General features: G+C 40.4%; 1 protein-coding gene across 2 annotated transcripts in view; it reads right to left on the bottom strand.

The window, feature by feature from the left end:
- Positions 1-111: 111 nt before the first annotated feature.
- Positions 112-26,869, bottom strand: part of ROR1 (ROR family WNT receptor 1) — a 470,970-nt gene continuing 444,212 nt past the window's right edge. The window contains exons 8-9 of one of the 2 annotated variants that reach the window (XM_086390352.1): positions 20,497-20,708; positions 112-4,165 (exon numbers count right to left, since the gene is read on the bottom strand). In XM_086390352.1, the coding sequence (XP_086246478.1) occupies positions 2,738-4,165; positions 20,497-20,708 (1,640 nt within the window). In that variant the 3' untranslated portion in view covers positions 112-2,737. The remainder of the gene's footprint in view (positions 4,166-20,496; positions 20,709-26,869) is intronic. The other variant, XM_086390353.1, reaches the window with a different exon arrangement.

The following is a 26,869-nucleotide window of genomic DNA, read 5'->3' as shown; positions in this document are numbered from 1 at the left end:
ATGAAATAGCAGTAAATAGAAATTATGATTCCTCTTTCTATGAAATGTCAAACATTAGGAGAAATAATATTAAAATTCCCAAATACCTCCATGATAGCAATATTCAGGAAATAGTTTATGGTAAACATTTTTAATAAACAGCAGCATAAAATAATCAGTGTTTAATATCTCTGGTGTGTGAAATACAAATGCATATATCCTCAATATAAAATAGGCTTCTTGTCATTACAATTTCATGCTTGTCTATTTGAAATGCCCATAATAACAAATCAAACATTAAGTAATACAGTGATTAAATGCATGCAGTGAAAATAAGGAAAGATAGGGCAAGATATCTGAGTAGTGCCATTATATATTCGAAAAAAAAAATCTATATCGAGTTAGAAACAAAGGAAACAAGGAAACAGACCAGATATAAAAATGCAGAGATATATTTCATTTCTGTGATACAAACCATAAACATAGTTTTGTGCAAAAAAGGGAAAAGATCTGAAAATAAAGTCATCTTACAAAATGCTGTCCACAAAGCGAAAGATATTTTTCAGTCTGTGAAAAAATACTATTTTAATACAAAAGGGACTGTGTTATGCAGTATCACAGTGCTTTATAAAATACATTATTACAAGTGGTTTTGAAATTTAGTTTGTTCACCTTAATGACTTCAGTAATTATAAAATGTTTAAAATAAATGTTATAGTTCTTTATAAAAAACTAACTTGAATTTATTTTTTACCCATAGTAATGTTTTTCCAGAGTAGATATTTTACTGGCTCATGGAATGCTAATTTCCCTTTAAGGGACTCCTAGAAAAACTCAGATTCACTGAAATTGTGTTTCCTTAAAATAATAAATATTCTTGGAAAACAATTGATTGTCATATGATATACAAAATTGTGGTTGAATCTTCATCATTAAACAGTTGCATAGCAACAAAAGGATACAAATATTCGCCTTTACCTAAAGTTAAAAAAATGTAACTGCTGAATCAGCTTATTTATGCCGTAAAATTGTATTATTTCCAAATAAATCTGAATATAGCCAATTTTTTATGTTCACAATACCTATAGGTCCATATTTGTTGTCTGAAGATTCATTGTTTGGGAAAATTGCCACACATTTTTGTAAACATATTTCTTTGAATTTGTTGTTTTACAAAATTGAAATGTCAATGTGCTTCTAATTATCCTACATTCTCTTTATCAAATATTATTGCCAGGAATTATTTTATATCCTGTAAGTCTCTTTGTAAGTCTCTTCAGCTGTAAAATTTAAAAAAAAATGAGACTTTGAGACATTGTTCTTAGAATAAAGGAGTTTTTTGTTTTTGTTTAACAAGAGAAACATCAATCATAGTATTCCTTTTTATACAGAACTTGAAACCCATAAGAACTCTAAGTTTGGCAAAAGATGTCTAGCAGGTCAGGCATGAGATGCACATTTGATACCTTCTTCTAACTAAGGCAAAAATGATCATTTTGCTTCTATTTACCAGCTTAAAAAATTCAGTTCATGGTAAATGTTTGCTGAGAACTCAGTACTTGGTTTTCAAAGATATGTAATATTTTGCAAGTAGAATTTATAGTCTTTGGATTCCAACTAACTCTATGGATAAATTGTCATATAACTGTTGGTGCTGGAATAAAATCTGTGAACATTTCCAGATAAGAAAATAAAGTGTGAGAAACTTTAAATTAACTAGATATTGATAACAAAGAGTTCCTCCTGCCCCAGAGTCCACTGATGGTGTGCACTCCCATACCTTGGACAACTCATATGCAGGAGGAGGCAAGCACAGATGATCTGGTCTGTAGCCACACCTCTACTCTTCAATGTTATTGGTCCAGGGAAGCTTCTGTGAGGCTGTCCCCACGGGAACCCTGTTCCCTTCCCACGGATGCTGATCTAGGCCAAGAGGCCACTTTTCTGACTATGCTGCCTTTGGTGCCTCATTTCTAATGCAACACAGAAAACTATCAACCCACAATCAACTTCAGCATCCACGTGTAGCCTTCTTATGATCTGATGCCCCAGTTATTTCAAGGGCTTGTGTAAACACACTGTGGAAAGGCCTTCATGATCAACAGAGGAGATTCACAGAGAAGCGTACTCTGCACCCTCCAAGAAGCCCCACTGTCTAGAAGGCTTCAGAAACTTAACACTTGTCTTAGAAACTTACACTTGTCTTAGAAACTTACACTTGTCTTATGGCTCATTTCCATTTGGGATTTTAAATTTGGCCTAAAGTTTCCTCATTGATTCTGAACATCACTTCCACACAAACATGCACAGAATCTAAATTGAATCAATGTAATTCCTGAACATCTGTCCTGAAGAAAAGACAGCAGGTAGACAAATTCTACGGTATATACATTTTGGAGAGAGAACAGTCATGGTGACCAAAGGTGAATACATAAAGCACCATTTGACTTTCCTTTTTGGTTTGATACTTAATCATAAGGTCCTTTTCCTCTTCACTGGTTTACAGTGTTCAGTACTTGAAACCAGATGTCCCAATCCCAACGCCAGGGCATACACCCTGATGGAGTGCTGATCCCACAAAGTTTCTTTTCTGGCTGGTGTCTGCCCTGGTTGGTAAGACACAGTTAAACTTCACAGAAGATACTTGTTGCAGTGTCTGCTAAATGAGAACCTTACTTTAATAAAAATATTTGAATAGAAATCTTTTCTACGACTTTCTAGTTTCTCCTGTATACCACATTTACAAAAGTCGCGCATTTTACAGTTCTGCAGAAATCATAGATTCGGTGTGTCCATGAATGTTGGAGTCTCCTAGCAAAGACGGTTGCTTTGAGTCTATTTTGTAGGGTTTTTGAGATTTGTTGCCAAAAACGGTGATACCCATCCCACTGGGATGATTTGGAATCGACATGTGTGGTAGTAAGGGAATATTTGCTTCCTGATTGGATCCTGATGAAGGCAAGCTGGTCACGTGACCAGTACTGGTTGACCCACTGGCACTGCTGGGGGACCGACTCTTGGGAGGTGGGCAGTGTTGAATCACTCTGGGAGGGCCTGCTGGCTGATAGTGGGCAGCTGGAAACGCAGCATATCCAGGAGGTATTGGGTATCCATTGATGGGGATGAATCGCTGGTTCTGAGGTATTGGTGGGCTGATGAAACCAGCAATCTGGCCCTGTGGTGTAATACCCTGGCTCGGGAACATATAATTGGGATATCTGGGATTACTGAGATTACTCACTGGGCTGGCACTAAGGGAGGTTGTCTGAGTGGTGGCATTTCCGCCGGAAGGAGTGGTAGAGCTGGTATGACTTGAGAGTCCCTCCCAGGACCGAAGTCGGACATGAATATCTTTAAATCTTGGTCTCCTGGAAGGAATCTCATTCCAACACTCTGTCATGAGGCTGTACATCCTGGGTGGGCAGTCTTCAGAGCATGGCAACAGCTGTCGTTTTCTCACCATTTCAATCACTTCCTGATTACTAAATCCATAATATGGCTGGAGTCCAAAACTGAAAATCTCCCATAAGACAACTCCAAAAGACCAGATATCTGAATCAGAAGAGAATTTGCCATACATGATGGCTTCAGGGGGCATCCAGCGAATGGGCAGCAAAGACTTACTCTGCACCCTGTAGTAATCAGCAGAATATATTTCTCTGGAAAGCCCAAGGTCTGAAATCTTCACGTGAAGTTGCTCTCCAATTAAAATATTGCGAGCTGCAAGATCCTTATGAACAAAGAAGTGACTAGACAGGTATTCCATGCCAGCTGCAATCTGAATTGCAATGTGTAGAAAATCTCCGTGATCCAGGCTGGATTTTACAGTCCCATCTTCATCACTACTGCAGCCAACATCCGAATGTGGGGACCGCATGATGAGGAACTCATGGAGATCTCCCTGATTCATGTACTCAAAAAGCATACACACAGGTTGTTCCTGAGTGACAGCCCCTAGAAGGCATACAATATTGGGATGGTGTAGTTCAGCCATCAGGGAGGCTTCCTGTTGAAATTCTGTCCATTGCTGGGGGTTGTTATAGTCTTTCAAGGTCTTTATAGCAACTAACTGAGCATGGTCCATGCCTGGGAGATAGAGATGGCCCTTATAGATCTTTCCAAAAGCACATTCACCCAATTCTTCCATAAAACGTACAGCGGAAAGAGGCAGCTCTTTAGCCTTGCTCTGTATGGAAAAGAAAAGAAAAAAATGTTGTTTAAAGCATTTCCTAAGGCAAGATATGCTGGCATCTGAAAGGAGGGATGGGTTATATCGAGAAAGGTTCTATATATCAAATTAAATACAACGTTGTACATCTAGAAGTCTTTAAAATTGTTGGCTGCAACTTAGCCATAGGCAAATTTCTGTCCATCATTCACCTATCCCTCCATCCACACCCCCTGCTCCTACAGTGCTTTATTGCTATTGCCTAGAATCTTCCTACTCAAAGGGTGGTCTTGGGAAGAACAATATCAGCACCACTTGAAGCTCATGATAAATGCAGATTCTTGGGCCCACCTTAGACCTACAGAATCAGGATGTGCATTTAATAAGACCCCAGGTGATTTTGGTGAACACTGGAGTGTGAGAAGAAGTGCTGCAGAGGATACAGCCTTCATGCTTAGCCTGGCACTTCAGAGTATCTGTGATTTGCTCTTACCCTTGCTACCCCTCTACATGATGGCGTCATTTAGCTGAATAGGTTTCCTTATCATCCACATACAAACACCATGCATGTTCTTGCCTTACACCGTTGTTCTTCCAATGCTGTCCTATTTTTAAGGTGTATATTGAGCTAAAAGCCAGAGAAACCAAAATAAAAGACTGTTCTGAGGTGCCCATAGTAGAGATGGGGAGGTTTGGAAGGGGCTCCTCTCTACTTTTCGAATCCTTGCTCTGAAACTCCCCCGACCACTCTGGTCTTTGCCTCTTCTACAATCCCTCTAGCTTTATAGTCCGAATGTCGCTACGTGCAGGACGCAGTGAGGTAACTGGTTACTTGCATGATCTCTGCAGACTGATAGTTCAACTTGAAATTCTGCCCTCTCTACTCACCAGCTGTGTGACCCTGGGTACAATATTGAACCACTCTGTGCTTCAATTCTCTCATCTATAAAATGGGATGATAATCATTGTACTTATCTTGTAGGGTTTTTGCAAATTTGCATGATGTCTGGAACATGACAAGGGCTGTTTAACTTTTAAATTATTATCTCGCTGTTGCTATTCTTTTAATGAAAGAAAAACAACATTTGTCCATTTTATATTTTGTCCTTTCAATCAGATTTCAATGTTTTGAAGGGAGCCATTGCCTTTAAACCAACTGATTATCTCTGCAGCTTTGCAAGTGAATTATTTACTGATTGACCTTAAAACAGGAGAAAGCAACTAACACACAATGAAAATAAGTATTAAGCTGTGACATTTAATATTGAAAGTAAATGTCTATTATGTCATGTGTTTTTACTATTTTTGAAACTCATCTCCAATCTATCCTGAAGTTTAACCTAATTTGTTATGGAAAAAGTTTAAAAGCAATGTATTTGTACATAAACTGGTTTTTTAAAATAATCCCTTTAAATGGACTTTAATCCTTATTTTTTAGAAAAATACTGCTGAGAGTATCCCAATTGAAGTTGACAATTCTGCAAATACATATGGAATTCAGAGCTCTGTGCACAGTTTAACAGTTTGGAAAATTAAGTATAAAATTTCTCCAATTCAAACTCTGCTAATCTAGAATTCATGATGATTAGCTCCATTCTAGGCTGATATTTTCCAGGGCAAAATGCCCATTAACCTAATGATAAGTGTAAATAAACTTGCAGCAAGATACCCACTTAATTGAACACAACAGAACTGAGGGTTTCCCTCAGAACTTTTCTTAATGATTTAAATGAATCCAATTTATGGGAAAGTCCCTTGAATGGCACAGAAGGTATTACTTTTGATCTAAACAGGATCCCCATGCTTTTGGTATTAGAGAAAGGTAATGGTGGGGTAATAAAGTACTTCTGAGGGAAACTGGGATGAGGAACTAAACCCAAGGAATATAAACTGATTAAGCTTCCCAGGTGGTGCTAGTAGTAAAAACCTGCCTGCCAGTGCAGGAGACACAGATGCAGGTTCAATCCTTGGGTTGGGAAGATCCCCTGAAGGAGGGCAGAGCAACCCACTCCAGTATTCTTGACTGGAGAACCCCATGGACAGAGGAGCCTGATGATCACAAAGAGTCAGACATGACTGAAACGACCTAGAATGCACATGCTCAATGAGGATTTAGGACTCCCCCACTGAAGCAAACCCATAGGCAGTGTGGGATAATTCAAACCATGTGACCTTTGGACTCATATCAACACAAATCTGAATTTGCACTTTGGATCTGCTGCTTTTCATTAATAATAGTTAATATTTATATAGCATTTACTATGCGCCAGACACTGTTCTAAGCACTTGACAAATATCCTGGTGGCTCAGATGGAAAAGAATCCATCTGTCATGCAGGAGATGTGCAGGGTTCCATCCCTGGGTTGGGAAGATCCCCTGGAGAAGGGAATGGCTACCCACTCCAATATTCTTGCCTGGAGTATCCCATGGACAGAGGAGCCTGGTGGTCTATGGTCCATGGAGTTGCAAAGAGTTGGACACAACTGAGCAACTAACATTACTATAACAATCCTGTGGGATAAGTCCTGTATTATAGGTGACTGAACTTGGGTGACTTAACTTCTCTAAAACTCTATTTCCACATCTATAAGATAATATAATATCTAGCCTCCATAATTACAGTAGGGATTAAATCCAACGATGTATGAAAGTAATTTCCACCTAATAAGTGGTCTTTAAATCAATTTTATTATCCATATTAGGGAAGTAATCCAAAAAGTTGAGTCAATGCAAATGATTTAGATCCATTTACAGCCTTAAATAGGGCTTCCCTGGTAGCTCAGTTGGTAAAGAATCTGCCGGCATGCAGGAGACCCTGGTTCAATTCCTGGGTTGGGAAGATCCCCTGGAGAAGGGATAGGCTATCCACTCTATTATTGTTGGGCTTTCCTGGTGGCTCAGATGGTAAAGAATCCGCCTGCAATGTGGAAGACATGGGTTCAGTCCCTGGTTTGGGAAGATCCCCTGGAGGAGGGCATGGCAAGCCACTCCAGTATTCTTGCCTGGAGAAACTCCATGGATAGAGGAGCCTGGTGGGCCACAGTCCATTAGGTTGCAAAGAGTCGGACATGACTGAGCAACTAAGCACAGCACAGCCCAGCCTCAAATAGCTCTAGATAGCCATATATGTTTAAAAAAAAAAAAAAAAAAGGAATGTTTAAGTTTCTTGTTAATCTTTCTTTGTACTCCTGTAGTTTTTTTTTTTTTTTTAATTCTTTAAAAATGACAGAGAGTCTGTCTTGGAACCTGCGGGTGGGTAAGAATTTGAGTGTCCTGTAGCTTTTTCCTCTGAGGATTCTGGAAGATGCAGATGGAGGCAGAGGGAGCAAAAAAACCCATGGGGAAGAGTAGATGGTGGCAGATGGGAAAGGAAGCAAGCAGGCCAAACTTATGTGGATGGGAAGAGAAGAGGAGGTGGACAGGACTTTGGCGCTGGCCTGACACATGGCCCCTGGGGCTTCATGGCTAAGAAGGCCGGCTGCATTCCCCTACACTGAGGTAAGCAAATTAGTTCTCTGGTATTCATCTATGGAAGAAGAACTTTTACTCTTGCCATTTTATAGACAGAGAAAGAGGCTTAGAAAATTATCAAGAATTTTTAAGAGAGCCCAAACTGCTGTCCTTGCGTGTATAAGGCCTTCTGTTGAAACCAGAGAAGCCCGCTGGCCAACAATCCCAGTTGGACACAGCATGCCTCTGTCAGCTCAGCCTGGGGCCTGACACCTTGTAGGGCTGTGAGGTCAGCTTTCGGTGTGTGGCCACTCTGTGGAATGATAATTGTTCTTTCTCCCTGTTCAGACGCATGAAAAAAGTTCGTTTTGACTCCAAGTGTGCCTTGTCATAATACCCAGTGGGCCAGAAGGCATATAGTCCATACCCTTCTCCAGCCGATAGAAGGAAGGAATAGTTCACAAGAGATAGTCATAACCAAATTTGGGGATTTGCTTTGGAAAGAAGCATGGAAAGTAAAACGACCAATTTCACAAAACCTTTTCTTGGAACACCTGTGCAGCAGCCGGTATAGAAATACCCAGGAAAAAAAAGAAAAAACAAAACCAAAAAGCTGCTCAGAGCTTGGTTTCAGGGGAACAATTTACACAGTGATTTGCATTTTTTAAATGCTCAAGTTATTTGGTACAAATGAGTTTTAACTATAGACTCATTTTCAAATTTTACATAAATCCTGAACTAGTTAAAAAATCATAAAAATCCTTAAAGAAGCAGTCAGTAGACTGTATGGTGACGGCAGGAAATTAGCTGTATTGTTGAGGAACAGATGGTTTACATTATACAAACCCTTTAGGCTAAACTTGTTTAGGTCTGGCATATTGTAAATTATATTTTAGTAATGAAAGTGAAATGACCTCTGCTTGACCTCAAGTGGGGTTTGTCTGTTTGAACCAATGTAGTGGAAAACTATGAAAGAAAATGAAGTCATAAAGTTTTGGCAGTTCAATTTTGGCTCATTTCAAGTTAAAGGGTTATAAATCTGTTTAGTTTTTGTTTGACAAGTATTTGTCATACAGGGATGTACAAAATGTAAAGAAGTGTAAAATACACATGAGGCACGATGCCAAAGTAAACCAAGTACAAAGGAAAGCTGGAATGAATAGGGTCCTGGGCTCCTATCTCTTTATCACTCCCTCCATTAGTTGAATGACAAGATGGGCTCCGTTTATTATATGCTGTAAGGCAATTAAGTACCTTAAAAGTGAAACAGGCTTTCAGTTTAAATGTTAACATTTTTACTTCTCAAAGTAAACACACATCTGCCTCAGTGTGGTTTAAAAAATTATATAATTTTGGCGGGGGAGAAAAATCAGAGTTGATGTAGAAGTTGATACATTATTCTAAAATCTGATTGTATTTCTTCCCCTTGAAATTTCTGAAGAGCAACTGTATTCAGGCTTCAATGAGCTCTGACCAGAAAGAAAATGAAGAGAGAACATTTTTAGATGGTGAGTTGTTAGGTGTGAGTCCATATGAGTATTGTCCTGTCTAAACAGCTGCTACAGAGGCCAGGCTTCTCTCACCTGAGTGATGCATACTAAGTGAGGACATGTGCCCCTTTTACATCCATTAACTTGAAGTATGAAAGCAATGAACCATGGGTAGAGTTTTTTAAAAAACTGCAATTATGTAGATAGAAGATGGATAAGAGCGACAGACTCAGCAACTTTCTCTCTCTCCACCTTTGGGAAGTTACACCTTAGGTGATAATACACCTCTGGGTGACACAGCTTGCGACTAACCTGCTATTTCCTGCTCACTTTTCCTAAATGATTACCACAGGAAATGAGGTGAGGATTTTGTGATGGCCATCAACGTTGGCATGCAGCACTGATTCCGCTCTGTGACCTTTCACCTCTAACCTGAACGGGGCATGATTGATGGCTTTACTTTGAGTCCAGAGTGACGCAGACACAGAGATAGAAAGCAGAGCCCCAGGACGGTGGTGTGAACCAGAAGCCAGGGTGGTGCTCCGGGACAGGAAGGTAGCTTCAGCAGCAGGTGCTGGGAAAGGATTGACGTCCACGTTCTTGCAATGGACAAACCTCCTCCTACAGTCCTTGAATCCCTTACACTGGTTCCTTTCCCATGCCTCATGCCCTACCACTGCTGCCCTTTCACAAATATCTTTCAGTACACACACATGCCGATTCTAGCTGGATCAAGTATCTGCAGGAGAGGGAGGTCCCACAAGCGGCATTTGTCCTCAGCTCTATTAGAGGAATAATGAAGCAGATCGTGGCCCTATTGGAATTGCAGGGGGAAAGGGGTGGTATTTGGGATAATAGGAGGATACGACCAGGTTTGCTTCTCTTTGGAGGCTTCTCTGAGAACTATATTCCTTGCAGACTTACTCTCTGAATCTCAAGTACTGACCAGCAGAGTCTACACCAGAGCAGGCACTGGAATCCCCCAGAGGGCTTGTTATAACACAGATTGCTAGGCCTCACTCCTAGAGTTTCTAATTCCGTAAGTCAGATTCTGCACTTCTGACAGGTTCCCAGGTGATGAGGATGCTCTGGGACTGGAATAAATGAGAGAACCACTGGAATAAATGGAATATGACTTTCAAAAAGAAAGGAAAGAAAAGAATATGCCTTCCTGGATCAATCAGTTCACGAGTGTCTGGTCCCTGCTCCTGGCATGATGAATGACTACAGTCTCTCTGCAGAACCAATTTGAGCAATTTTGACTAATAGAGACAGAGACTGTAACACTCTGCTTTAGGAAGATGCTTTGGAAATGCCAGCAGAGAAAAATGTAAGAGCCATCAACTAGTGTTTTACTGGGTTATATTCTGCATGGCTCCTGTCTTAAGAGATTCAGGTTTTGAAATAGACATCACTTTATAGCTTGGGCCATGTCATCAGTTTATTCTATTTTCATGTGCAACCAACTGTATAGGATGTATTTTCATAGCTGGTTACCTCAGTCAACTGATACTATATATACTATATACCAAAGAGTATACACAGGGAATAGCATATGAGAAACCATTTAAGAATCACGAGGAGAGGGGACACAGTTCCTATTCTAGATGTTTGTAATCTGAGCTACCATGTACTGAATACTTGCCATGTGCCAGATGCTGAGATCATAATAATGGCTGCAAGTTGGGGCTGCGGGTGGAGTGTTTATGTGTCAGGCTATAAGTACTTTATACATATGAATTCCTTTCATATCACAATAACCCTATGAAATTGGTCACTATGACTATTATCCCCGTTTCACAGATGCAGAACCTGAAGAATGGCAGTTAAGTGACCACACAACTAGTATTTAGGTTGTAAGTTCAGACTCCAGGGTCTGTCTTCCTCATGACTACACTATACTCCCTCATGGGCTCTCTCACTGTTTAATGCATCAACTCATTTAACCCTCATCACAAACCCATGAGATACATACTATGATTTCTGCACTTTATGGATCAAGAAATTAAGGCCTTCGAAGTTAGGTAGCTTGCCTGTGGAAGCATAACTATTAAGTAGTAATGCCAAGATTCAGCTCCACCTATGTCTGGCTTCAAAGATGGAGCACTTTTCTGGGAAAAAGAGGGTAGTTTTCATTTGGAGCCTCAGAGGGCTCCACAATTTTAGAAGCATGAGTCCCACTGGTGTAAAAGTGGAATGTCAAGGTGTAATTAATTACTCTCTGGTTTCTGATGACCTAGACTTTGGCTGATCCTTTGTTGCTCACACTAGTTGACTGGGATAAGTGAATAAAACCATTCAACAGCAGCCTTTACCTGAGTTGGGCATAAGAGCCCTGGATAGCATACAAGATTGAGAGTTTTTAGTATCTGAGAGGAATTCATTTGACTCTAAAGCTGGTTTTCCTTTCCTGTGCATTTTACTGGTTCTTAGGTAAACAGTGGTAGAATTGTGAAACAACTGACCCCACTCATAAATGGAAATGATTACATTCTAAAGCTTAAAGGCCACAACCATTTGATTTGGAGAGGTTATGGACATTTTCAAAGACCACAGCCAAACTAAGTGCCTTCCGGCTTAAGCAATCAAATCCTGGAGGGCATTCCAACCAATAGCTGGCCACATTTGCTCAGAGTTCAGCTACACTTCTCTGGAAGTGATTTAACCTCAGAAACAGTTCTTTTCTCTATAATGTAACTTTCTGATAGTTTGAATGTTTGGTAGTGACCAGGGTTGATTCTGTGGTGGGGTTACTTTATAGTGTCAGTGGGAGAGGGTCAATTCTGCCTGTAAAGAGGTAGAACAGACGTCAGTAATTTGTATGTCTGCATGAGCCACCGTGGGTTTGTAACTTGGGCTTGTGTATTTCAGCAGCCAGAAAATTAAGGAACACTGGGCTCCAGACCTGCTCACACCTGGGTTCGAGTTTTGGCTCTGCCACTCACCAGCTGAGTGACTTTGGGTAAACTCTTAATCTCAAGCCTCAGTTTTCTCACCTCCCAAAATCAGGCTCAAAAGGAAAGATATAAACATCTGAATGCAGAGTTCCAAAGAATAGCAAGAAGAGATAAGAAAGCCTTCTTCAGCGATCAATGCAAAGAAATAGAGGAAAACAACAGAATAGGAAAGACTAGAGACCTCTTAAAGAAAATCAGAGATACCAAAGGAACATTTCATGCAAAGATGAGCTCGATAAAGGACAGAAATGGTATGGACCTAACAGAAGCAGAAGATATTAAGAAGAGATGGCAAGAATACACAGAAGAACTGTACAAAAAAGATCTTCATGACCCAGATAATCATGATGGTGTGATCACTGACCTAGAGCCAGACATCCTGGAATGTGAAGTCAGGTGGGCCTTAGAAAGCATCACTACGAACAAAGCTAGTGGAGGTGATAGAATTCCAGTTGAGCTATTCCAAATCCTGAAAGATGATGCTGTGAAAGTGCTGCACTCAATACGCCAGCAAATTTGGAAAACTCAGCAGTGGCCACAGGACTGGAAAAGGTCAGTTTTCATTCCAATCCCAAAGAAAGACAATGCCAAAGAATGCTCAAACTACCGCACAATTGCACTCATCTCACACGCTAGTAAAGTAATGCTCAAAATTCTCCAAGCCAGGCTTCAGCAATATGTGAACCGTGAACTTCCTGATGTTCAAGCTGGTTTTAGAAAAGGCAGAGGAACCAGAGATCAAATTGCCAACATCCGCTGGATCATAGAAAAAGCAAGAGAGTTCCAAAACAACATCTATTTCTGCTTTATTGACTATGCCAAAGCCTTTGACTGTGTGGATCACAATAAACTGTGGAAAATTCTGAAAGAGATGGGAATACCAGACCACCTGATTTGCCTCTTGAGAAACCTATATGCAGGTCAGGAAGCAACAGTTAGAACTGGACATGGAACAACAGACTGGTTCCAAATGGGAAAAGGAGTACGTCAAGGCTGTATATTGTCACCCTGTTTATTTAACTTCTATGCAGAGTACATCATGAGAAATGCTGGGCTGGAAGAAGCACAAACTGGAATCAAGGTTGCCGGGAGAAATATCAATAACCTCAGATATGCAGATGATACCACCATTATGGCAGAAAGTGAAGAGGAACTCAAAAGCCTCTTGATGAAGGTGAAAGTCGAGAGTGAAAAAGTTGGTTTAAAGCTCAACATTCAGAAAACGAAGATCATGGCATCCGGTCCCACCACTTCATGGGGAATAGATGGGGAAACAGTGGAAACAGTGTCAGACTGTATTTTTCTGGGCTCCAAAATCACTGCAGATGGTGACTGCAGCACTGAAATTAAAAGACGCTTACTCCTTGGAAGGAAAGTTATGACCAACCTAGATAGCATGTTAAAAAGCAGAGACATTACTTTGCTAACAAAGGTTCATCTAGTCAAGGCTATGGTTTTTCCTGTGGTCATGTATGGATGTGAGAGTTGGACTGTGAAGAAGGCTGAGCGCTGAAGAATTGATGCTTTTGAACTGTGGTGTTGGAGAAGACTCTTGAGAGTCCCTTGGACTGCAAGGAGATCCAACCAGTCCATTCTGAAGGAGATCAGCCCTGGGATTTCTTTGGAAGGAATGATGCTAAAGCTGAAACTCCAGTACTTTGGCCACCTCATGCAAAGAGTTGACTCATTGGAAAAGACTCTGATGCTGGGAGGGATTGGGGGCAGGAGGAGAAGGGGACGACAGAGGATGAGATGGCTGGATGGCATCACTGACTTGATGGACGTGAGTCTGAGTGAACTCCGGGAGTTGGTGATGGACAGGGAGGCCTGGCGTGCTGTGATTCATGGGGTCAGAAAGAGTCGGACACGACTGAGCGACTGATCTGATCTGATCAGAAGATTATTGTAAAGATTATATTGAGATAATGCATGTAAAGTACTTTAGCTTTTTCATAATATCCATTTATAATACTCATTCTTCCTAGAAGTAAAGCTTCTTCAGACAGTTTAAAGCTGAGCTCTGAACTGGATGGCCCCCAGTCCTCATACCACCACAGGGTAGAGACTGTCCTCTCCATCCTGAGGGGTTTTATCCAGGGTGTGAACAGGATGTGGGGCAGAGGATTTATGCTCACTGGATGGGCCCAGGAATACCAGAGCTACTTAAGGAGTTATCATGATAATCTTTGCTCTGATCCCCTTGTCCCCAGTTAATGCTGTGGGCTGCTGAATCCTATATCTTCCTCCCCAGCCCGCAGAATCCTATACACAACATTTGGTAGTTGATTAAAAGGTTTGTGACTGTTCATATTATCGCTGTAGCAAACAATAATAGTAAATTCTAGCTGTCGAGTACCTGTGAGGTGCCAGAGACACTATCTTGAAGTGTCAGAAATATCTCTTTTAGAGAAGATTGGTGGCTACTAGTGGTGGGGGGTGGGTGCAGGGAGGGGAGCTTTTTGGGTGGGAGGGACAAAACAGGTAAAGAGAGTCAAAGGGTACAAACTTGCAGTTATAAAATGTCATAGGGATGTAGAGCATGGTGAATATACTTTATAATACTGTACTGCACATTTGAAAGTTGCTAAGAGAGTAAATTTTAGAAGTTCTCATCATAAGAAAAAAGCTGTTATAACTATGACAGATGTTAGCTAGGCCTGTTGTGATCATTTTGCACTACTTAAAAATATCGAATCATTATGTTATATACCTGAAACTAATATCATGTGTGCCAATTATACCTCAATAAAAATAAATTTTAAAATCTCTTCTAAGCACTATTTGTATCCTTGTTTTATAAATGAGAAAACAGTGATCTCATGGCCAGTAAATAATGAAGCCAAGACTTATAATCATATCTCTTTGTCTCTAAATCCTTGATCTTTGAAGCATATCATACTACTTCCCAGAAATAAACCAAGAACAAATGTGGCTGGAAAGGTAAGTTTGGCCCAGAGAGTAAGGTAATTTAGGCCCAGAGAGACTCCTGGGTGCTGGGAGAAAGAACTTGATAACTTGAGATTAGGTCCTTCCAGATTGCTGAATCATGATGTCAACTGGGAGCTAAAGCAATGCCAGAGGATGAAATTAGCATGAGAGAAAGAAAGAGGAAAGAGAACTGACAAACGTCAGAGGAGGCGCTCCTTTAGGGAGTCAAAAGAACTGGTGAAGGAAACAGGAGGAGATAGGAGGAGAGCCAAGAGAAAAAGTATTTCAAGATGGTGGCTAAGAAGAATGCTCCAGAGAAATTAAGGAGGAAGAAGACTTAGGAAAGGTCATTGGATTAAATTACATCACTAGTGATTCCCCAGAGGCCATGTGAATAGCATGATGAGCTCAGAAGCCTTGGAGACAGTGGCTTTAAAGAATGAGTGGAAAAGTTATTGAGGATGTTTTAGCAATAAGTGTAGTGACATTGGATAAGGACAGGGGTTCCCAAGGGTTCCCCCAACCACAGCAGGGCTTTTTAGATGAAAGTATGTTGCTAGCAAAAGGGACTGGTCCAGAGAATATAATCAAGTGTCAGTCCATTCAGTAAAGCCTGAATACTTTGGCTGGAAAAGAAAAGGAGAGAGGAATAGTCTGGAAGTGAAGAAACAGAAATGAGGGTTAGGTGAGAAATAAAATACATGCACTGCAATGTTCACTGCAGCACTGTTTACAATAGCCAAGATACAGAAACAACAGAAATGTCCACTGACAGAGGGATGCAGAAAGAGGATGTGGTGTGTGTGTGTGTATACACACACACACACACACACACACACACACTGGAATACTACTCAGCCATTAAAAAGAATGAAACAATGCCACTTGCATCAACATGGATGGACCTAGAGATTGTCATCTAAATGAAGTAAGTCAGATAGAGAAGAAATATTGTATGACATCCCTTCTATGTGGAATCTAAAAGAAAATGATGCAAATGAATTTATAAAACAGAAAGAGAGTCACAGACTTAGAGAATGAATTGCGGTTGCTAGTGGGTGGGTGCGGGGAGAGGGGTAGTTAGGGAGTTTGGGATGTGTACACTGCTATATTTAAAATGGATAACCAACAAGGACCTACTGCACAGCACAGGGAACTCTGCTCAATGTTATGTGGCAGGGCAGATGAGAGGGGAGTTGGAGGAGAATGGATACATGTATATGCATGGCTGAGTCCCTTTGCTGTTCACCTGAAACTGTCCCAATATTATTAATTGGCTATATCCCAATATAAAATAAAAGTTTAAAAACTAAATAAAATAAAATACAGCCACCAGTTTTAGAAAGCTATAGGCAAACTTTGCTTTCCCCCAAATCTTCCTTATAATCAGCCAAGAGCTGCAGGAGTTTGACCCTGTAGCCCTCCCCCTAGTCTTCCTGCTCCTCATTTTCAAACTCCTCCACCCCTTAACCTTTCTGTGGATCTAAATCCCACGTAAGTGGGTCACATAGGGAAAGACAGAACTGGGTTAACCCTGAGCTTGAGGGGGAGGCTCTCCCCTTTCCTAACTCCCCAGGAGGTGAACTCCACAGCGTTCCTCCCCCAGGAGACTACTCTGTGTTTCAGACATGACAGTTGGGGCAGGGTGGCAGGAGCTGGGGGGAGGCAAAGGGAAAGAAGCAGAGAGACGGGAAGTTAGGGTTTCCAGAATTCTTGGAGAAGTTTCATTTTCTGTAGCACTTAAAAAAAAAAAAAAAAAATCCTGCTCAGATTGTAAAATGTGTAATGCAAGATAGAATAACCCTCCTTAGTTTCTGCATCACCAGAGTACTGTCAGAGGATTTTAAAGATGGAAAAGATAGGAGATGAACTTATCCAACAGAAAGGATTGAAATCTTTAGCCCAACAAAATAGGAAAATAAACAAACGGTCCTTTGCATGAACACAGTTGACCTCTTTCTCTGAACAGCTGAGAAAATTGAGACACAGACAGGCAAACTGGCTTCTCAGGGTCACAGGGCAGTTAGTGATGGGGCCGGGGGAGCACCTCTATTTCCTGACTGTTCAAGGCTCAGAGTTAAGATGCCTCTCTGGTCCACTGGCTTCCTTTCCCCACATATCTGAAGGAGACTCATGCCTCATCAAATTTTTAACTTCCAACTTTCCCGGCCACCTCTGTGGGGACTAAAGCCAGGTCCCATCGCCAGTCTGTCTGGGCTGCCTATTGTCTCCTCTGTGGGTATGGATTTCTAATCTCCCAGAGAAGCCTCTTCTTAATACAAACACTCAGTATGGGGGAGTGGGGGCAGGGGTGGGTAAAATCAGCTCAGCAAGTGGAGAGAGTGGAAAGAGATAGTTTAAAACCTGAAGGGCACATTCATGTGGATAAATAAGTATGAGGCCAGGGCCGACCAGCTTCCATCCTTCATTCTTTTCTCGTCCCAGCCTTCAAATCTCCTTTTGATTTTATTCTGGTAGGGTGTTTGTTTTCAGGACTCTTTTCCCCCCTCTTTCTTATGCGTGTCCCTTCTTTTTAGATTTTATAGGTACATGTAATATTTATGTGTCGGTGACCTTTCAAACCAGTTTTAGAGATCAACTGTTTACATTTAGGAATTTTCTTTAAGGTCGACAAAGTCCTTTGTGCTTTTTCCAGGAAAGGCACTCAGTAAGAACCAAAACAAACAGCTGAATAAGTCAAATTTGATTGGAGCCAAATCTCTTAGGAGAGAAAGAAAGAAAAAAAACCTTAGCATTTGTTTTTGTTGTTCCCTCTCCCTCCTCAACCCAGTCACATATGCTCGAGACATTCCTTCTTCCAGTCTGATTCAGAATTGCTGGTGAGCTGTTTAAGGCGAAACTCTACGCCTTGTGTTGGAAAAATCTTGACACTGGGAGATTTTGCAAGGCATGCTGAGGAAATGGTCCAGAAATGATGAAAACAATGTTTTGCTTTACCAAGTCTCAGGAAAAAATGTATCCCAGCGTATGTTACATTTGTCTCCATGACCATGGAGGATGGAGGACTGTTATTTCTTTGGCCAAATTTCACATGTCCCTGGCAGGACTGGGGCTGTATAACTCAGGCTTACAACTGTTACCCAGGCCTCTCGGGAGGTCATTCACAAGCCAGGTGATCCCTGTGGTTAGCGTTCAGTGCAAACTGACAAATGGAGTTGCATTTAGTTGTTCGTCTGGCCGCCTACTCCCCCTTCACAGCACGATTCTTCAGTTAAAAAGAAGAAATCATAGTGTCAGGCAAATTCAAGGGCTTTACCTAGAGCTGAAAAATCCTCTGCTGCTGCTGCTGCTGCTGCTAAGTTGCATCAGTCGTGTCCGACTCTGTGTGACCCCATAGACTGCAGCCCACCAGGCTCCGCTGTCCCTGGGATTCTCCAGGCAAGAACACTGGAGTGGGTTGCCATTTCCTTCTCCAATGCGAAAAATACTCTAGTCATATTTTATCTCTTCCAGTTACTAGCTCTTTGACCTTCTGTAAGTTACTTAACTCATCTGCAGTCTCAGTTACCCTGGTTGTACAATAGTGATTATAATACCCCCCTTATGTGATGGGTGTGAGGATTAAATGAGATAATGAATGTAAAAGTTCCTAGAATAATTTCTGAAAATTTGTATCGCTGAATGTATATTTGCTTTCTCTGTGACACCACAAGCTTTCTGAGATCTTTGTCTGAAAGATGATATAAATCCCAAACATCATGCATGTTGGACATGTTGCGCTGCAAAAGAAACCTCCGATAACAATGGAATTAAGCTGCAGACTGAGGCTGACCTACAAAACTGATGATTTCTCCAAATGGAAATGACTCTTTCTATGACTCCTGCCATAGCAACAAGGAGCCCACCTCCCCAGGATGGTGGCTGCTGCTCAGTGACTACTGGAACCAAACTGATCTGGGCCTCACTTTCACCCAGAGTTCTGGTGTTTGTAAGGATTCTCAGCATTTCATAACAGAAATGACAGGGAAAGATTCTTATAGAACAAAGACTATTGCATTACAAGTTTGAAGTCATGGGATATGTAAAAGGTCAACTAGGTATGCCTACATGAATGTGCACTAATATTAACCCTTCTATTTTCTTCTATTAATTGTAAGGATTAAGGGTGCTATGATGTAACACATTACAATATATGTAAATTGGCCAAAAGCAGCTAGGATATCAAGAGTTAAACCTCCGCCCACCCCCGACCCATTCCCCAGCCCACTGAGTGAACTCTGTGGTCTCCAGGGTCTGTGGGTTTTTTTCTGGTAAAAATTCACACTTAAGAGAACAGTGGTTTTGTTTGGGACAGAATGCTTAATGATGAATTTTTTAGCATTTAAGAAACCCCATAACCCTACCAACAAGTATGACTCTGCAATAGAAAAATATTTTAAGTCTTTTAAAATTAAAAACAAATATCCAACAGCAAAGCAAAGTAAGATCAAATGAGAGCTATGTGTCAGGCCCAATTATGCTACTTATTGGGTGAAAGGATTGATTTGAGTGTGAAGGCATTTTTTTTTCTCTAAAACTGTATAAAAAAATGATGCATCTTCTCTTTATGAGAGTCAAAAGAATAATATAGTCTCTAACCCACAGAGAAGATAAATATTTGCTGAATGAATGTTCCTATGGAGTGGGAACATGAAGAAAAAGCAGGCTTCTGTGGATGCAAGAATCCTAAATTATTTAAATGAAATCTCTTTCCCGAGAGGCCTGAGATTGAGGTGCTAGTTTTCCGGAGAGAAAGCCTCTGTTGTATTTCAGCCCCAAGATGTGATGTGTGTTCCATTTAAGGGAAGGGCCAGTGACCCTGGTTTCCTTGCCAGGACCTTGAGCAACCCAAATGTTGAAAGATGTGGAGGAAAAACTAAAAGGAAGTGGATTGATTTAGCATGAGAGAGGAGAGAGCTAAGGGCTATCATAAAACAGCATTCAAAGACTGTAGGAAGGACAAAACTTCTCTTAAAATATATGGAAACCAAAGAGAAGGGGATTTAGGTTAGGCACGAAATAGATTTTTAAACTGTGGTAAAAAACGTGTAACACAACTGACCATTTGAGTGTGCAGTACAGTAGCGTTAACACATGCACATTGTTGTGCAAATAAAAGGGTTTTTTGACAATAAAGTTAGTAAACAGTGTTCGATTTCTCTGTCTGTTCAGCTCTTTTCAGTTTAATTGGAAGAATATGGGATTTCCTTTTTGAAAATTTAGAAAAATAGCTCACACTCTGAGTCCTGCAGGGCTGGTAGAGATGATCTCATAAGTGTTCCTTCCATTGCAAACTCTATGCAAGGCAGGGAGGTGATCATCCAGCCCCAAAGTGGTCACACTGATGAAAGTATGCTCGAGCTGCCTGGGACAGTTAGAGATGCATGCTTATGCTGACAATGCACGCTAGTACTAATACAACTTCTGATTCTATATCATTTGATTTCTAAGCTCGGGAGGGTGGTAAGTTTTGCTTTAACTTGAAGTCTATAGAATAAGTGCAGCTCAGGACTGCTAGTTTTACCTTGGGTTTATACGCATTCAACATTGACATCTCTACATTTTGACCTCTGACGTGTTTTGGTTGCCTCTGAACAGGTGGTGACGACGACTTCTGGTTATTGCGACAGACACAAATGAAGAAGAAGAGCAAAGCAATGGCCAGGGGGATGGCAACACTAGGCACCAGTATGTACAGGATTTCCATTTTATTCTTCTCCTTGGAATCCTTTGAATCTGGGTGTAGAAATGGAAAAGAGCAAAAGTTATAGTAGTTCAAATAACATAGATAATATTACATAGCAGAGCTTTAAAATGATCTCCTATTCTTCAATACACACAAACCTTCCGTGAGACAAAAGAACCCTTGCTTATTACAATTTGTTTCTATCAAACCTTCAATGTAATTTATTAAAGTTGAAAAGTTTAGAGTTCAAATGTTTAAAAATTGCAGAAGGACATTACGAAGACTTCGCATGTGTGTGGGTCACCTCTGTTTAGCAGCAGACCTGCATTTCTCCAACACCTTAAAAGGTAAACGCCACGTGGGTGGACTGTATACATCCAGGAGTGTTAATGTGGACTGCAGAGGCCTTCTTCCATTGGCCGCTAGCCCACATCAACCACATGTAGCATTCCAGGAATCGTGCCCTTGTCTTGGCTGGCGTGGACACACAGGGCCAGTCCTGTATCTTCCAGAATCAACATCACCAAAGAATACTGGCCCCAGGGACCACAAAGCCCCTGGCCTGAGAATATGAGGACCAGAAGTCAGGGCTAGCTCCATCTCTGCTGAGCTGTGTGACCCCGAACAAATCATTCACCTCTCTGGGTCTCGCTTTTTCTCATCCACAGAAGTGAAGTATCTGTCTGTTTTGGATGGTGTCTACAATTGCCTCTCGCACAGCATCACTGTATAACTTGACACTGTTTTGAAAGCCAAGAATTCTTCTTAAAGAGTTTCATATGAACTCAATAATTATGAGTGGTAACCCTTTGAAGTATATTTTTGAAATCTGATACATCCACTGTTAGCATTGCTTGGAAAATAATGTAATATAAAAGAATATATATAAAATAATATGTACAGAAGGACACAAGGACACATATTTTTCTTTTTTTGGTTTGAGTCTGGCCGTTAAACTCAATGCCCTGAGTTTATGCTAAAATTAATGAATGACCTGACTGGTAGGACAAATGCAAGCATTATGAGACAGTAATTAGAGGGGCTGCATAATGATGCACCCTGATCACCAACACGTCATCAGCTGTATAGCTTTAAGAAAATCCAAAGTGTGAAAAGTCAGACTGACATAAAATTGAGAGTTGATTATTTACTTAAAAGAATCAACCATGCATCCATTCCCTCATCCTCCCATTTGCTCAGTTAGTCAATAAACAAAAGTTACTACTGGCAAGCACTCCACTAGGTACTGGGAAAATAAAATGAAATATAACATGTGCTTTGCTCTTAAGGAGTTCATGATCTGGTAAGGAAAACAGAGACAAGATAATTACAATATGCTATTGGAAATGCTACAAGGGAAATATGGATAGAGGGGTGGAGAGACCATAAAATCCCTTTAAACAGTAAGCTTCCTCAATACATGTAAGTGAGAATATACTATACATAGCTTTTACTTGCACACTTTCTTTGGGAACCTGCAGTTCAGTGAGATATGGCAGTAATTAGTCACACTTTCCATAGAAACAGATTCAACATGAGAAGTTAGAAAGGGGCCCTAAAGCCTGTCATCTGTGTGTTAACCCTCAGGGGAGCTGGCAGAAGGGTGAAATCTGTTTACTGAATATAATAAAAGTTATAGTTTAAATATTTATTGAGTGTTTTCTATCAGCAGAAAATCATGTTAGCTGTTATTATTAATATGGGCCAAGTATTGTTCCAAGCACTTTTCATAACTCATTCATTTTATCCTCACCACCAACCCCATGGGATAGGCACCATCCTCATCCTTGCTTTTACAGATGAGGAAGCTGAGGGGCAGGGTGGTTAATTTACTTGCCCAAGGACATGTAGCCAGTAGTTCAACAGCTCGGATTCCTCTCCAGTTGGTCTTGCTTCACACCTCCTGCTCCAGTACTACACTAGACTGCCAGTCATTTGAGAGTGGCTGTTGTTTTGCACCTATTTTCTTGGGGTAGGTTTTCTCTTGTTTCATGGAAGTAGGAAGGAAGGAGGCCTGAAAGGTGGGGAATAACACTGAAGCTTTGCCAGGTATGATGCTTTTGAACTCTCCACTTGTACACTGTGGCAGGTGAGCATAAACCCAGGCATCTCTGAAGGTTGTTCTAATCATACTAGTCGTTGGGAACTGGGTTTTGGACGTTGTAGTGACGCCTATGTCTGCATGTCTGCGGGTGGGTGGACAGACTGAGGGAAAGGGATGGCTATATCTCTTTATCTATCTATCCATCCACTTTACACAACAAAGGAGATTATGTTTTAGAGTGAGAAATCTCTGAAGATGGACTTTTTCATTATCTGTGTAACCTTGAGTAGGCACGTGGCTTCTCTGAGCAAACTCATCTGCAAAATAGGTATATTTCAGAAAACTGTTATAAACCACAAGTGAAGAAACATGGAAAGTATCTATTCTAGTACCTGTTACAGCTCAATCACACAATGTTTACCCTCCACCTTTAGAGTAGGAAGATTCAGGGAATAAAAGCTTTGGGCTGGAAATTCTAAATAACAGTAAGCCAGAAACCTCTCTCTAACCTCAATTATTCAAGGGGGATAATAAAACCTGCTCTGCCAACCTTGTTTAGTTCATATGAGAGAGGATAGTCAGCAAAGAGTCTGGGAAAACTGAAAACTGCTGAGTAGTTATTCAATGCTGTTATTATTATTATTTGGAAAAGGAAATGGCAACCCACTCCTGTATTCTTGCCTGGAAAATCCCATGGACAGAGGAGCCTGGTGAGCTACAGTCCATGGAGTCGCAAGGAGTTGGACATGACTTGAGTGACTAACACTTTTATTATTATTGCTAATTTTTTTGGAGTATAATTTGCCTTATAATTTTTTGTTAATTTCTGCTGTAAAGCAATGGAACAGGATAGAAAGTCCAGAGATAAACCATTGCATCTATGATTGTTATTAACATTATAAAACACTTTCAAGTTTCTCAGGCCCCTAGGGGGGGAAGTGCCTCTTGTTATTCTTGGATTTTCAGTGAAATCATTTTGAGGGTAAGATTACAAAAGGAATGAGGTTAATTTAGCACGAATGTAAAGCTAGTCATTTTTCTGGCCACATTTTTAGCAACAAGAGAAACTAGGGCCCTCACCTGTCTGGCAAACAAAGGAATCTATTCTGTACTCACTCCGTATCAGATTATTCATGGAATGCCTTTGACTGTAAACGGGAGGTCTGGGACAAATCCCCGTGTAGGTCTGCTGGAGAACAAACTTCAAGAAGCTAAATCCTTTAAAAATTGTCAAACTTGGCTCCCTCTGATTACACTGGAGGATATGCAAACGAGGACAGTGTCTTCTTGCCAAGTGAAATAATCAAGCAGAACACTACGCGGTCATGTTGGAAGTGACAGAAAACAAATTCAGGCTCATTGTAAGTCTTACTGACTACATGCTTCCTTTCCCACACGGCTCTCTGCACTTGGCCAGAAGGGGAGTCACCGTCTGGCTCAAAAAACTTCATATAAAAACATTCCACAGAACAACTAACCTTACTCATGGAAAATTAGAAAACTAACATTTGCCCAACTTCTTTCTAATGTCCTAGCATTTTTATTCCTCATTTTAACCCCACACTTTGGATTATCTTGTTTTCTATTTTTTAAGTCTTTCTTGAACTTGTTACACTATTGCTTCTGTTTAATGTTTTGGCTTCTTGGCAGACAGGCATGTGGGATCTTAGCTCCCCAACCAGGGGTTGAACCTGAATCCCTCGCGTTGGAAGGCAAAGTCCTAACCACTGGACCAACAGGGAAGCCCAGGTTATCTTGATTTCACATACAGGGAAACTGAGGCTGAGAAAGGATACATTTGCCAAAGCTTGAACTGTGGTGTTGGAGAAGACTCTTGAGAGTCCCTTGGACTGCAAGATTAAACCAGTCAATCCTAAAGGAAATCAACCCTGAATATTCATTGGAAGGACTGATGCTGTAGCTGAAGCTCCAATACTTTGGCCACCTGATGCAAAGAGCTGACTCATTAAAAAAGACCCTGATACTGGAAAAGATTGAAGGCAGGAAGAGAAGGGGTCGACAGAGGACAAGATGGTTGGATGGCATCACCAACTCAATGGACATGAGTTTGAACAAGCTCTGGGAGATGATGAAGAACAGGGAGGCCTGGCGTGCTACAGTCCATGGGGTCGCAAAGAGCTGGACACCACTGAGCGACTGAACAACAACACAGGAAGTGGTGGAGTCAGGGTTGGAATGTAAGTCTGTCTGTCTTCCATGCCTCTGTGCTTTTTAAATTATATGACTAATAAAAATTAAAACACTATATGGAATTGTTTTTCATCATTCTTGTTAAGATTCCAAGATTCCTTCTAAGTAAGGACTAATATCTAGTGGGAGTTATACTATTAAAAAGAATCACATAAGAACAATGGACATTATTCTTACTATTCATTTTAAAGGGTAATAGACACCTCGGAGGCACTGCAAAGAAAATTGGCTGAAAATTAGAATGGGGAAGATTTTTTAAAACTTTGGAATAACTGTTTAAAAGTTAAATGCACATATTAGTTACATCAAGTTAAATACTTGGGATTTTTGAAACCAACCATTTAGCCTGGACCACATGATTAATTTTCTTTTAAAAATCAACAATTTGGTATCACAGTTCACATCTGACATTCCTATTTTATTTTTACAATGATATTCAATACTTTGATTAGTAATTAAATATAATGGAGAAAATACTTCTTTCTTCTCTTGGGGCTTACAGCAAGGCAAACACGATTTCTCATTCAAGAGGTACTTTTATGAAGTGAAACATCATCTGGGATATTACTTTGAGTTAAAAAAAGAAAGTACTCAGATCTTAAATCTGGCAAAGGTGGGAAGAAGTCTTACAGAACCTTAGAATTCAAAGGAAATTAAACAAGTTGAATTATGATCTTGTCTGAAAAAATTTAAAAAACCATAGAAAACAAACAGAGGCGCCACCATTTATTATTTGAAAACTACAAAATAAGTGGGCCTGTGGCAGATGGGGGCCTGCACTGGTAATATTTAAGCATGTACCTGGAAATTGAAGCAGGAAAGGTGGCAAATAGGCCTTCAGTTGGCACACTGGGCCCAGCCACTCGCTCTCTCGACTTAATGATAGAAATACTAAGGAGATGATCTATTGCCTTATGTATTCTCAAATGAATTCTTTAAAAGACTCTGAATAGCCCATATACAGTGATTAACATTTTTCTCCTTGGAAAATGTTTTAACCACATTAAGTTAGGGGCAGTAACTCATTTGTGAGTACTTAAGAAAAACCTTAGTAACTGGAATCCACACAAGTTCACTAAAAGTTTCTTGAAATCTTGGGGCCTACATTTTCTACAAAAGGAAAGAGTTGGGCTAATCTTTTAAATTAAAAATTTTTTCTTAAAAATCATGGTAATAAAAAACATGTAAGAAAATTTACCATCCTAACCATTTGGAAGTGTACATTTCGATAGTGTAAAGTATATTCATACTATTGTACAGATCTCCAGATTTTTCCATTTTGCAAAACTGAAACTCTGTACTCATTGAACAATTCTCCATTTCCCCGTCCCCCCAGACCTTGGCAACCATTATTCTACCTTTTGTTTCTAGGAACTAGACTACTTTAGATATCTCATGTAAGTGGACTCATATGGTATTTGTCTTTCGGTTGGCTTGTTTCACTCGGAATAATGTCCTCAAGGTTTATCCATGTTGTTGCATGTGACAAGACTTTCTTCTTTCTCAAGGCTGAACCATGCTCCATTGTATGTAAGTACCACATTAAAATATTTTTTTTTTACCCATTCATCTACTGGTTGGCATTGACTTGCTTTCTGCTTTTGATGTATTGTGAATAGTGCTGTGATGAACATGGGTGTGTAAATATCTTTTTGAGATCTTGCTTTCAGTTCTTTTGGATATATACTCAAAGTAGGATTGCTGGATCATATGGTTATTCTATTTTTAACTTTTTGAGGAATATCCATATGCTTTCTATAGTCGCTACTACAATATTTTGCCTTTCTACCTACAGTGTAAAATGGTCCTAATTTCTCCACATCTTTGCTAATATTTGCTATATTCTATTTTTTGATAGTGGCCATCTTAATGGATATGAGGCGGAATATCATTGTAGTTTTGATTTGCATTTCTTTAATTATTTTAATTATTAAGTAGAATAGGAAAGACTGGAGA

The sequence above is a fragment of the Bos grunniens genome, chromosome 3, assembly GCF_055505025.1.
Source record: "Bos grunniens cultivar Pamir isolate PY7600 chromosome 3, Bosgru_T2T1.0, whole genome shotgun sequence".
Classification (NCBI taxonomy): Eukaryota; Metazoa; Chordata; class Mammalia; order Artiodactyla; family Bovidae; genus Bos; species Bos grunniens.
The sequence above is the reverse complement of the archived record's forward strand: the minus strand, read 5'-3'. Positions and strand labels throughout refer to the sequence as shown.